Source organism: Melanotaenia boesemani, chromosome 24 (genome assembly GCF_017639745.1).
Source record: "Melanotaenia boesemani isolate fMelBoe1 chromosome 24, fMelBoe1.pri, whole genome shotgun sequence".
Classification (NCBI taxonomy): domain Eukaryota; kingdom Metazoa; phylum Chordata; class Actinopteri; order Atheriniformes; family Melanotaeniidae; genus Melanotaenia; species Melanotaenia boesemani.
Window position 1 is genome coordinate 5796726 of NC_055705.1, and position 13594 is coordinate 5810319.

The window sequence follows — 13594 nt, forward strand, 5'->3', positions numbered from 1 at the left end:
AAGGCCTCACATCTACTACTGTCGTTCCCCCAACATGGAGGACTTTACATGTTGGTGGAATCCCCTGGACAACCTGACAGGTGACGAGGTCACCTACGTCCTCACCTACTCCAAAGAGTACGTAACCCCCACCCTGCCGATTTAAACCGGATTTTACACCACATGCTGAACCAATGAGACAACGGCTGGTTTGGAAGCTCAGAAATTTGGAGAAATGTAAATGTTTGTGTTGTCGTGAGCAGACGTTCACCATGCAGCCTGGAGGTTTTCCTCCTCCGGGACCAGAGAATCCGCTTCAGACCAGCAGCAGCAGTTTCTGGGTCAGACGAGTGCGTCGTTTAAATCAGTTTGATTTCTGCTGCTGCAGCTTTTAAGACGTCAATATGTGAAATCCTGAACGCCGCTGCACATGGCCGCATGCAGATGCCAGCCAGTCCACAGAAAGGCTCCCAGTAATCAGGACAAATTGGATTGTACCTTTGGTCCCATATGGCATCAGCCTCACAGCCACATTGATTGTTGTGGAGGACCCACAGCTGTGTGTTTGGAAAACTCATGTAAATCTGGGATTATCCCATCAGAAATGAGCCAAGCAACTGGGAATAAGCCAAGCAGGAGTACTGGTCGTTTACAGCCAATAAACACCTTTAATTTTCTTAGCTCCTGTTTTAATAAATCATCTATCACATCAGTGTCGGGTCCTCGTTGGTGGTTTCTGACCTGCAGCGCTGCTCATCTGCTGGTATTAAGTCCTCTGGAATGTCTCCTCCACCTCAGGATGTTTTCCAAGAAGCTCAGAAGACGTCTTTCTGCAGACATGAGCGGAGACAGTTTATTACTATTCGACTTTAGCCACAATCTCTTTTTAATGAGAGGATTGTGAGTCATATAGCTTTTGTTTTTCATTGATTTCTTGTCTCGGTCTCAGTAATCTGTCTTCATCCGCTCCACTGTTGATCTGAGACGCTGCTGTTGAAAAGCAGAGAAGTGCTGCCACGTCTCTGCAACCAGCTTCTAAGCTGTGGTGAAACCGCTGCTCGTCTGTGGTCAGCTTTTAATGCTGCTGCTTCTTCGCCAGGTCTCCCTTGAAAAAGAGATTGTAGACCTAAACGGGACTGACCTGTTTAAATAAAGGCTTAAAGAAATGGATCAGAGAAATCCTTTTCAAGCTACAGAGCCAGCATGGTCCTCGTCTTTCACTCAAGATCCAGTAAACACGAACATTCAGTTCAGATGACACCTGTTTACCTGTGTAAACTGTACATGGTTTATAACATAAACTACATATCTGATGTTGATACTTTTTTATTTTATTCTATGTGTTATTTACATTTATTTTACCAGCAAGACAAACAGCTGTTTAACAACGGTGCTCTGTCCTGATCTGGATTAATGACGAGGAATTATTATTAGGATTTAAAGTTTAAAACAAGACTTTTTGTTTGTTGTTTCCAGTAAGGGGCCCAAACACGAGTGTCCAGACTACGTGACTGGCGGCCCCAACAGCTGCCACTTTGACAGCAGCCACACGTCCATCTGGACGATCTACTGTATGAACGTGACGGCCATCACCGCCCACAGGAACCACTCGTCCCAGGAACACTGCCTGGACGTGGCAGAGATCGGTAGGAAGAAACTCTCTCTTCATCTTTTATTTGTTGGGCTTGTCAACAACTCGGTGCTGGATTCAACCACCAGAGACCAGTCAGGCGTAGTTTCTGTGTTTTAAATGTCATAAATAATAACACGGAGCAGGTGGAAGGGAGATGCAGCCTCCTCCTCCTCAGCCAGCTGGCCGACACCTGCAGTCAGAGCAGCAGGTGTCTCCAAACTCACCCAGCTGAAAAGAAATCATGTACAACGCTTCCAGGGCTCTGGCTTTAATTCACTCTGCCCACTGAGAGGAGCCGAGGCCGTAGGAGGAAGATCTAATCCTCAGAGTGGGTTACCCTGCAGTCAAAGGTTTGTTTTAGCTGGTTAAATTCAGCTTTCAGAGGAGGTTTAATAAAGTCTGGACTCATGACATCCCTCAGTCTCATCCAGCTGGCTGGAACAGCTGTGTTCAACATCAGATCTGATGTTTCACATCTCTGTGCTGCCAGTTTAAATAATCATGAGAGCCATGACGAAACACAAATCCATCACATCCATCCAGCTACGCATCTTAAAGGGACATTGTGTAAGAATTACTTCCATCTAACAGTAGAATCATGTATCGTTCTAACGGACATCCATTCTAGCGTCTCACTCCAACGACCGGACTTCCTCCCCGTCTCAATACCAGTATACAAATGTGACCACAATAAAATAAATACAGAGGATTAATCAGTAACACAGTTACTGTTCCGGGGAGGATCCATCGCTCCATCAGACCTGTTTCCACTGATCTTCAGTCCAGTTCTTGTGTCATGTGGCATACCTCAGCCTTTTATCCCTGGCTCTGTGACAGCCACGTTTCCATGGAGACCATTTCTGATGATGCTTCAGCCAACAGTAGATGGATCAGCTGAAGGTCCAGATGCACTAGTCCTCAGTGCTGAAATGGTACATTGTTCAGTCCCAAAGTTAGGATTGAAAAATAAAATGATATCTGTGCAGCATTTTAATAACAAAGGTACTTCGATGAGCTCCTGATTTAATCAGAGACTTGTTTGCCTTGCTATTCAGTCTCTTAGCAGTCACTTCAATATCACACTCACAAGGTCTTTCCTTCATTGACCCATCCCTCAGATGAATGCATGAACTGAAAAGCCTCTAAAGCCCACTCCTCTTTAGTATAAACAGCATTTATCCTCTGCCAGCACTTAATCTCGTTTATTTGGGACTGAACGTCTGTTATTATCCTGAAGCTGCAGCTCTGGACCGAATCACTCCACTTCCTGCGCTCTGCTGTGAGGCCTGTTAGTGTGATTTCTCAGCACCAGTGAGGATGAAGCACCCAGCTGCGTGTCCATGCAACTGCATCGTGATCTTTTGTTGGTCTAGGATGTCAGAGGTGGTCAGGGACAGCGCTGTTATCATGGCGATGCAGGAGTGGTAGCCCACGCCTGCAGAGACGCTTCAGCTCAGGGTGGCGGCCTCGCCATGAGAGTTAAAGGTCACCGTTTCATAATGTTGGAGCAGAAACAAATAAATGTCAAGTTACCGAGGTGACATTCAGGGATAACATGCCTCATGCGCAGATAAGACGAAGAGAAACTAGTTTTTCTCATGAAAGGTTGACCTGTAAATCCACATTAAACCCGGATGTTTCTGGTCTGAACCTCATGTTTGCTCTGAACTCCACTGAGCCCAGTCTTCCTCTCATGTATGAAGTCAGTTGACAGCTAATAAAACAGATGAAATTCATAGATTTAAGAATAACTGAGGTTATAAAACAGGACATTGTTGCTTTAAAGTTCCCAGCAAGCGATCCGGACACAGCTTTGTTCCACAGATTAGTTTAGTCTCCATTATGAACATTTAAAGCTCCTTCATGGTAACAGCATGCAGCCATGGTGGAGGTATTCTGAGCTCGTAACCGAGCAATTGCTTCCAGAGCAGGAAAAACTGTCTTTACAGGCAACATGATGTGTGTTCAACAGTTGAAACCGAGGCTCCGGTTAACCTGACCTACAAGCTGACGGACCCCGGCGGTGATGAGATGGGCCACAATGCACTGCTGTCCTGGAAGTACCCGGCCCCCGAGCACCTGCTGTACGGCTGGATCACCCTGGAGTACGAGCTGCAGTACAGGCGTGTTACCGAGCCCGACAACTGGAAGGTACGAAGGAAGACGATGCATCCCACATTATCATAGACGTCCCAAACTTATAGCTTCAATCACCATGACAACAACAAAATGTGCATTTTCTGACAATTATTGAGGGAAAATATCCAAATCTTAACCAGAATTCATTTTAAAGCTAAACTGCACAGACTTACAGGACTTTAGAAAGCAGGAACTAATATAGACGTCAGGTAACAGAAAAGCTTTAGTCCTGCAAGGAAAAAAGCAACACATTCAGTTTATCTTTCGAAAATCGAAAAAGGAAATCAGTTTTTCACATGTGACGCATGAGTTTTAACACACGTGAAACACTTATGGCTACAGAACATTGTCATGGTAATCACATGTGAAATCCATGTAAATTCCCATGTGTACCCCATACGACCACATGTGAAGCCTACGGTATTACACACGCAAACCACAACCACATGGTTCCATGTGTAGGCCCATAGGTTTCACATGTGATAGCCATGAACCATGTTCCAAAACCACGTTTCCTATGCATAACATACATGTGTTCTCCAAATGTGTCACGTGTGCTCAAACATAGGGATGATTTTTCCATTTTGGGACCCACATTAAAGGCCTATGTCCACATTAGCTGACACATTGCATCGTATCCTGCCGTCTACACGCCCAGTTTAACCATAACAGCGGGTGATCGGTGCCAACCACCAGGAGGAATTTTCCATGTTTCAGCCTGCATCGCTGGTTTGAGCTGAAAAGCTCTGACAGGGGTTGGTAAAGGTGAGCTAGACCTGGAGTCACACCATACCCTGACATCATCCGGTGTCTCTGCAGCTCCACATCTGAATGCTAGCGTCGGACACGTCCTTCCTCTCAGCAAGGCGCGCCAAGAGGTGCTAATGGAATGCTGATGAAGAGGATGAGGATGAAGGTGAAGGGCTCTGTTCAGGTGTACTCCCTGCATCTAGTCTGTTCCACAGATCCAGACCTGTGTGATGGAAACTGTGGGGCCCAGTCTTGTACTACAAGTATAAATGGGATGCTAGGATGTGGAGCTGGTGAAAACAGCTGTACATCAGAGTAATCAGGATACTTTAGATCAGCTGGGAATAACGGAAGAGATCAGGTGTTTGTGGGAAATGCGGTAGACGGTATTCCTCTGCTCATCATTGTTTATTTACAGGTGAAGCATCCTCTGCGTGAAGTGCGCGTGGAGCTGCTGGGCCTGAGAGTCGGCGACTACGTGGTCCGAGTCCGCTGCCGCTCGCACAACTACGGCCTGTGGAGCAAGTGGAGCTCCACGCTGTTGATGAGCATCCCCGGCAAGCCGCCCACTGGTAGGTTTCCATGGCAACACTGATACCATCATATAGGTTCTGTTTTTACATGTCGTGTTGTTGAAGCTGAAGAATGTGTCTTCTCACCTGTCCAGGTAAAGTCCTGGTTCTGATTCTGGTGGCAGGAGTTGGTGTCGTAGCTCTGCTGGCCATCACCTTCGGTGTCATTCCTCACAGCAAGAGGTGAGACACCACACTGCTGTCTCAGATGGTGTTCAAGACGTAGAAGACAGAGGACTACAGAGACATAGAGGACAGAGGACAGGTTGACACGTGTTCGAGACGTAGAGGACAGAAGACACAGAGATGTAGAAGACAGAGAACCACAGGTTGACATGTGTTCGAGACGTAGAGGACAGAGGACCACAGAGATGCAGAGGACAGAAGACACAGAGATGTAGAAGACAGAGAACCACAGGTTGACAAGTGTCTGAGACGTAGAGGACAGAGGACCACAGAGACGCAGAGGACAGAGGACAGAGGACAGGTTGACACGTTGACACGTGTTCGAGACGTAGAGGACAGAGGACCACAGAGACGTAGAGGACAGAGGACCACAGGTTGATGTACAGTTTGTCTGAGTCTGAGACGTAGAGGACAGAAGACACAGAGATGTAGAAGACAGAGAACCACAGGTTGACACGTGTTCGAGACGTAGAGGACAGAGGACCACAGAGATGCAGAGGACAGGTTGACACGTGTTTGAGACATAGAGGACAGAGGACCACAGAGACAAAGAGGATAGAAGACACAGAGATGTAGAAGACAGAGAACCACAGGTTGACACGTGTCTGAGACGTAGAGGACAGAGGACCACAGAGACGCAGAGGACAGAGGACAGGTTGACACGTTGACACGTTGGCACGTGTTCGAGATGTAGAGGACAGAGGACCACAGAGACGTAGAGGACAGAGGACCACAGGTTGATGTACAGTTTGTCAGAGTCTGAGACGTAGAGGACAGAAGACACAGAGATGTAGAAGACAGAGAACCACAGGTTGACACGTGTCTGAGACATAGAGGACAGAGGACCACAGAGATGCAGAGGACAGAGGACAGGTTGACACGTGTTTGAGATGTAGAGGACAGAAGACACAGAGATGTAGAAGACAGAGAACCACAGGTTGACACGTGTCTGAGACGTAGAGGACAGAGGACCACAGAGACGTAGAGGACAGAGGACCATAGAGACGTAGAGGACAGAGGACCACAGAGACGTAGAGGACAGAGGACCACAGAGACATAGAGGACAGAAGACACAGAGATGTAGAAGACAGAGAACCACAGGTTGACACGTGTCTGAGACGTAGAGGACAGAGGACCACAGAGACATAGAAGACAGAGGACCACAGGTTGACGTACAGTATGTTTAAGACATAGAGGACAGAACTGTCTTTAGAAAAGACGTCCATTATATTAGAAATGAAACCCTGATTCATGGCCGCTCTCTTTTCCCGTATCAGAGACGGTCAGGCTGTTTGATGTCGTCTCATGTTGATGATGTCATATTTCTGGACATATGAAACCCCGGAGCCTCCCGTAGAACAGGAAAGATTTCCCGTCCCGTACTTCCTTCAGTCTGCATGCTGACACGTTTGATCATCAGCACTTTGTAAAGACTCTCAGCTGGTGATGGCATGCGGAGCTCCATCAGGTCACAGCAGGATTTCTCCCTCAGACCTACTTTTGTATTCCTGCTGACCCACAGAGAAAGGCTGCATACCGATTCAGACTGGAGGAGTGGCCCATTATAATGAACGTTTTGTGTGTGTGTGTTTGTGTGTATGCATTAAAGCCACGGCCTTCCTGATCTCATGCAGTGTGTTGCTGACATCTGTCAGCTCTGTTAGAAGCACCAAGCTTCAAATCCTGGGTGGGTCAATGATGGTTTATGTTATGGCGAAGCAGCACCACAGACTGGTGAAGCAGCTGGAGTCCACACACACTGACCATGAAGTAACCCTCCTTCCTCTGCAGACCAGCTTTCTGCACACTCTGAGGACATACCAATTATTGAGTGTGACTTTAATAAAGAATGAAGTGAGGCTGATTTGTGTCAGGGTCACCTCTGATAACAGCATTGAGGGAGTGTGTTTGTGTGCAGCAGCTTCAGATTTCCTTGTTCTATGTTTACACCCTCAGAATAAAGGACTACTTCCTGCCCCCCATCCCGAAACCACGGATCCTCGGCATCGACCCACTGCTCCTGAAGGTAACACGCATGAATACACTGCTGCTTTTAGGGTCGTGTTTGAGGTTTCTCTAAAAGGCCTCACATCTCCATTTGTTTTTATTTCCCTCGTCCAGTCCTCATCTTCCTTTTCCTTTCATTTCCCTGTTTTTCTTTATTTTCTTCCACCATTCTCCTCATCAGTCACATTCATCGTATTCCAGTAATAATCCAGTTATAATCCATTTATAATCCAGTTATAATCTAGTTATAATCCAGTTAAAACATTTATAAAAACTGTGTTTATATAAAACACAATTAATAATGAACCAGCTAAGAAAACCACCCGATCAGCCCTCCATCCTGAGCGGCACGAGGAGACAGTGGAGAGAAAAACCTCCATTGGAATCAGAACCAGAACCCGAAAGAATAATCTACACCAGGACCAGAACCAGGACCAGGAAAGATAACCTCAATCAGAACGAGAACCACGGAGGAATGGATGGAACCAGGATTGGAAAACCTCCATTAGAGCCAGGACCAGGAAGGTAGACCTCCATCAGAACAGGACGAGGAAGGAAGACCTCCATCAGAACCAGAACCAGGAAGGAAAACATCCATCAGAACCAGTACCACTAAGGAAGAGCTCCATCAGGACCAGAACGAGGAAGGAAAACCTCCATCAGGACCAGGACCAGGAAGGAAAACCTCCATCAGGACCAGAACCAGGAAGAAAAACTTCCCTCAGAACCAGAACCAGGAAGGAAAACCTCTATCAGAACCAGGACCAGGAAGGAAAACCTCCATCAGGACCAGCACCAGAAAGAAAAACTTCCATCAGAACCAGAACAAGGAAGAAAAACTTCCATCAGGACCAGAACCAGGAAGGAAAACATCCATCAGAACCAGTACCACTAAGGAAGAGCTCCATCAGAACCAGAACCAGGAAGGAAAACTTCCATCAGAACCAGGACCAGGAAGGAACACCTCCATCTGAACCAGAACCAGGAGGGAAAACGTCCATTAGAACCAGGACCAGGAAGGAAGACCTCCATCAGAACCAGAACCAGGAGGGAAAACTTCCATTAGAACCAGGACCAGGAAGGAACACCTCCATCAGAACCAGGACCAGGAAGGAACACCTCCATCAGAACCCGAACCAGGAAGGAAAAACTCCACCAGAACCAGAACCAGGAAGGAAAACCTCCTTTAGGACCAGGACGAGGAAGAAAAACTTCCATCAGGAAGGAAAACCTGTATTGAGACCAGAAAAGATGGTGAACCAGCAGCAAAACTCTAATCCAGGGATTCCTGCTGAGAAAGAAGAAGAGAAACATAAATGAATGAAGAACAACTGCTGCCAACTTCCTTTTACAACAGAACTTTGATGATGATTGAAAGAAGCTTTGTTGTTGTTTTCATGTTTCTACATGGAGAGTAGAGAGGAGCCCAGTGCATCATGGGACATCCCCCAGCTGCGTCGGCCTATAGCAGCAGGACTAAGTGGAACCGGTTCCACACAGGGGGTCGGATAGCTGGAGGTTCTGCTTCCTGAAGCAAAACTGGGAGCCGGTTCCGAAGAAAGGGGTCCGATAGCTGAAAGTTATGCCTGTTGTTCTACTTTTAGAACCTCTAGTATACCTGCATGTGAGAGTTCTCGGATGGGAACATCCGGAACTTGGGTCTTGGTGAATGAACTCCAACAGAGCTGTGTTGCCAGGTTTTGTGGTAGAATCAAGCCCAGTGTTGCTGATAGTTATCAAACCTGGGAGCTGGGTTTGTCTTGTGATCTGACAGATCCTCCAGTAGGATGTAGAACGGGTTCACGTAGATGAAGACCATGGCCTTTTCAGACACCTCACGTCGCTCCTTGTTTGTTTTACTTGACTTGTTTTCTGATTCTAACATTTCTTCTTCTCTTCTTCTACCCTACTCTTGTCCCCAGAAAGGGAATTTTGAAGAAATCAACCGTCACTTCAGCAACTTCCACAGTTATCGCCCCCCCAGCTACTCAGAGGAGGTCTGGGACCATCTGACCTCTGACGACATCTATCTCACCACACCAAAGGACTACAGCATCCCAGCTGACGTCACAGACGGGGAGAGAGGCGCCCTAAAGGTTTCCGGCCACCTGAAGCCTGTGGCGGCCCAGCACCCGTTCCCCGCTCCCAACCCGGCGTCTTACGTCCAGAGTGTGCCGCCGTACTGCAGCCTGCCTCCTGAAGTCTTCACCCCACTGCTGGATGCGCCGACCCCATGGCTGAGGCCGGAGATCGTGGTGGTGCCCGGGACGGACTACAGCATGATGGAGCATCCCGGCCACGCCAGCGCCATCCCTCCTCCTGACTCCACCCATTTCACTGCCAGCCACTCGCCACAGGATTTCTACACCTGCGTCCACCTGATGAATGAGAGTGGCGAGGTGCACCTGGTGCCCTGCCTGCCGCCCGCATACTGCCGGGAGTTCCCGCCTTTCCGCAGCGTTGCGTCGTCGGAGGAGGAGGAGGAGAAGAAGAAGCTGGCTGAATACCAGGCCTGGAAGAGCACCATGAAAGACGGCGGCGTGTCGGAGAGGAGTGAAGCGGGCGTTCCTCTGCTGCCCGTTTCTGTCGACAACACAGGCTGAGGGATGGAACAGAGCCACAACATGGAGACTGTTGCCCTGGGCAACACCTCAATCTGCTGTAAAATGCTGGTTTGACCCAAAACTTTGCCCCTGTTCTGTTCCTACGTCTGCAAGATGCCGGCCTGCAGAGACCACGTTCGCTTGCCCGATAGTCTCATCTGGCAGTGATGCCTCGGTCTCTAGACCACCATCTTGTTTCTCTGTCTTATATTAGTTTTGGATCTCATCTTCTCTGGTTTTGGGAAACTGGTCTCTCTCAGATCCAGTTTCAAAAACATCAGAGACGAGCGCCCTGTCCAGAAGAAGCTGAACCTCCCAATCCATTCCTCCTGGTTTCTGGGTAATGAAGTCCATGAAACCTGGAGGACAAGCAGAGATTCTCATTCAGGGTTCATCCATCTCAGGAAAAAGGAAAGTGTAATGGCTACAGCTGCTCTCAGTGTTTCCTTATTGGAGGTCCACCATAAGCTTCACACGGAAGACAAGGCTCATTGTAACCCAGATCAAACCAGTTTTAATGAGCTAATCTTCAGGATCCACTCCTTCATGATCCGTGTGCTGGTTCCTACATGTGTGATTATCCTGAACATGATAGGAATCAAATTCCATCTGATGATCTGTCTCTGACATTTAGAGCATTTCCCTCAGGAAAGCTTCCAGCTACTGTCTCAGAGTATTTCTGCTTTCTTTTATCTTATAAATACAAATATGTCTGTTTATTTTCCAGAGGAGAGTTTTATCCCAGAGCAGGGCGAAGCTAGCGCCTCTCTGGCCATCACACGCAAAGTAAATCTATTTTTATTACAGATCCTTGCAGTTCAGCACAACAAAAACTCTAAAAAGAATAGAAATATTTGTAGAAATGATGACGGATTTCGGGTACGATCTCTTTCTGTAGTGGAAGGAGAACATTTTTAGGCCTCATTCGGGGCTGAGAGACTTTAGGCCAAACCAGCAGGTGGAGCTGTTTTCCCCTGAGGTGTGTAGGAGCCGGATGGGCAGAATAACGAAGAGAAAGCTGGTGTTTCTGCTCCTGGCTGCTCTTTGGTGCTGGATGATGTTCAAGGCTTCGCTGCAGCTGCCAGACCACGCTGGCAGTCATCAAGATAAGATGGCAGCTCCTTCCTGATCTGGAGGTGTAGCAACCACACGCTGAAGGAGCTGCTTAGAGCCGCTACAGCAGGATGCATCGGGTGGGTGGTGTCCATGATGGACACTTGGCTAACATCCGTCTGTCTGCCGGGCTGCTGATGGAGTCCAGGAGCAGCCCAGGACAGATCCAGCTCTCTTGACCAGTTTAAGTTTCTTCCTGTCTCGTTGCTGCTCCCTCCCCAGCACACGAGGGCATCAAGTGTCCAGAGCACAGCTCCATGTACACCGAAGGACCTCAGCCTTCTCAGCAGGTGGAGGCGACTCCTTTAAGACGTCTGTGTTTGTCCAGGCCAGGTTAAAACAAAACAAAAAGAGCGTCTGCTGGTCTAAAGCCAGATGTGGTCCAGCTGCATGCGTTGCCAGATAGTGCCAAACGTTGCCCCGCACCAAAGAGCCACCGGTGGCTGGTTTATGTGGCTCGTCTGCCTGGGGGGAGGGGTGAAGGTGCTAATCCAGAACGAGCCAGACAGACTTGACAGAAGTGGAACACTATCATCGTCGTCGTGGTAACGCTCTCCTCCCCCTCCCACACGTGGAACTCATCCAGCAGCGATGTGATGTCATCACTGCTGACTTCCTCTCGGTGATGTTGTTTAACGTTGTCTCTTCTTCGTGCCTTTTCTCTCGTGGTGGTGTTCGTTCCTCCCCGTGTAGTGATGTGTTCATGTCCTCCGAGCCGCCGGAGCTCGGCCTGTCAGATGAAAGCACTTTGGATTTGATGCAATAAAGACAGAAAGGCTCCCGGGTTCATTGTTTAATGTCAGATATCTGAGAAAGTCAAGGAAAGAGGTGCTCCAGAAATAAAAACTGTGCCAACTCATGCAACAAGTAGTGAAAGCTCAGGAAGTTAGGAAGCTTCCGTCTCATTGGTCAGGTTAAATAAAGCTAAACGATCCTGGAAGGAGACTCATACCTTAGACCAGGGGTCTGCAGCCTTTCCAGTCCAAAGAGCCATTTTCCCCTCAGCCAGCTACAGAAAACTCCTTTAGAGACGCAGATGTTACCAGACCTTTGGAACAAGACATCTTAGATGTTTTGATAAATGTCTGCTACAGGACATTTGTTATTCTTGAATAACCACATTTTTATTTCTATTTTTAGGTTTGAAATAAAGAAAAACAGGATAGACAGACTTTGTACTATGGGATGTAGATATTTGTGGGAAATGATGTAAATAAAAAGATGAAAAGAAATATTCCTGCAATTTTACTGTCATTATGTTGTGGAAATTAAATGTAATTATTCCATGAAAAAAAAATGAAAAATGGCTAAAACCTGCATTTGTTATTATATCTATATTTAAATACATGAGTTAGTTCTTTAGCATGTTTTAAGAGCCGCTGGAGGTCCAGAGAGCCGCAGGCTGCAGACCCCTGACGATGAACTAGAATTCTATGACGATGATGATGATGTAGAAGTAAAGAAGCTGTGAGGTATTTAATGTCTGTGCTTTTCCGTCTACGTTTCCGTCATCACTGCAGACCTGTGTCCTTCTGCTCAGAGCACTTTCCCATCATAGTAAATAAAGTTTATTCTGACTCACGCCTCATTCCTTTTCTGACACACTCTTAAATACTGTTTCATTAACTGGAAGCATGAAATGAGTCGTCATCTCTACTCTGGAAACCCTGACCTCATGATCCCAGCGTGGGACTTAAATTAGCTCTTAGCTGTTAGCTCGGGTTATAAATAGAGCTGATGATTGTCTGCAGACTGCAGATAAACACACACACACTTCCAGAGTCCATCTGGCATCTGCTTTATGATGAAGATTCACAACATCGCTCTGCTCTGGGTCAGCACCGGCCTTTTCCGGTGGAAATACATTCGTTTATTAAGGTTTTAAACCTCACCTGGAGCCCCTCTTTAAACTTTCACTACATGTTCTGCTGTTCAGGCTGGTTCTGACCCAGTTACAAGTTCTACTATAATTACTATAATTAATTAAAATAAACACTGTCAGATGGGCAGAAATCTCCTGACAACAACGAGCCTCCTGCAGCAGGAACCCAGACAGATGTTATAGATACAGATGTGGTGAAGGGGACTGCACACGGAGACAAGAGAGAAGAAGGAGGAAGATGAGCTAATGAAAGAGAAAAAAGTGGAAGAAAATGAGGGAAATTGTGTTTATTGACCAGATGTGAGTCTGGAGAAGCTGAATGAATCAATTTGAGCTGGTTGATTTATTAAAGAGGAAACTTAAATAAAAAAATAAATAATAAATATAAAGAAATAAATAATAAAAAAAATAAAATCTGCTTTTTATTTACAACCTACCCACATGGACATTTAGTCCCCCCCCCGAACCCACGTCAGACACCGTAGCTGCCTTGTAGGTGGGCCCACAGTGAGTAATAAATGTATTTTATTTTACACATCAGAACCCAGTAGAAACCCGGACTTTAATGACAGATTGTCATTTTCTGTCATTGACCTTGATTTTGTTTTAGAATTAAGAAATGTCCTCCAGTGTGTGGAAGCCAGAGAAGACTGGAGTAAAAATACTGGAGTATCTGCAGCTCTGGTGTCGGGTGTCGGGCTGGGGGAGGACAGGGGGTGGGGGAGGACAA

At 47.0% G+C, this 13594-nt stretch overlaps 1 protein-coding gene across 2 annotated transcripts in view; it reads left to right on the plus strand.

Annotated features, from left to right (window-relative positions):
- LOC121635558 (prolactin receptor-like) overlaps positions 1 to 12218 on the plus strand; it is a 40506-nt gene extending 28288 nt beyond the window's left edge. For both annotated transcript variants that reach the window (XM_041978789.1, XM_041978790.1), the window contains exons 3-9: positions 1 to 117; positions 1456 to 1625; positions 3585 to 3763; positions 4920 to 5073; positions 5169 to 5256; positions 7216 to 7285; positions 9189 to 12218. The exon at positions 1 to 117 is cut by the window's left edge. In XM_041978789.1, the coding sequence (XP_041834723.1) occupies positions 1 to 117; positions 1456 to 1625; positions 3585 to 3763; positions 4920 to 5073; positions 5169 to 5256; positions 7216 to 7285; positions 9189 to 9869 (1459 nt within the window). In that variant the 3' untranslated portion in view covers positions 9870 to 12218. The remainder of the gene's footprint in view (positions 118 to 1455; positions 1626 to 3584; positions 3764 to 4919; positions 5074 to 5168; positions 5257 to 7215; positions 7286 to 9188) is intronic.
- Positions 12219 to 13594: the final 1376 nt, after the last annotated feature.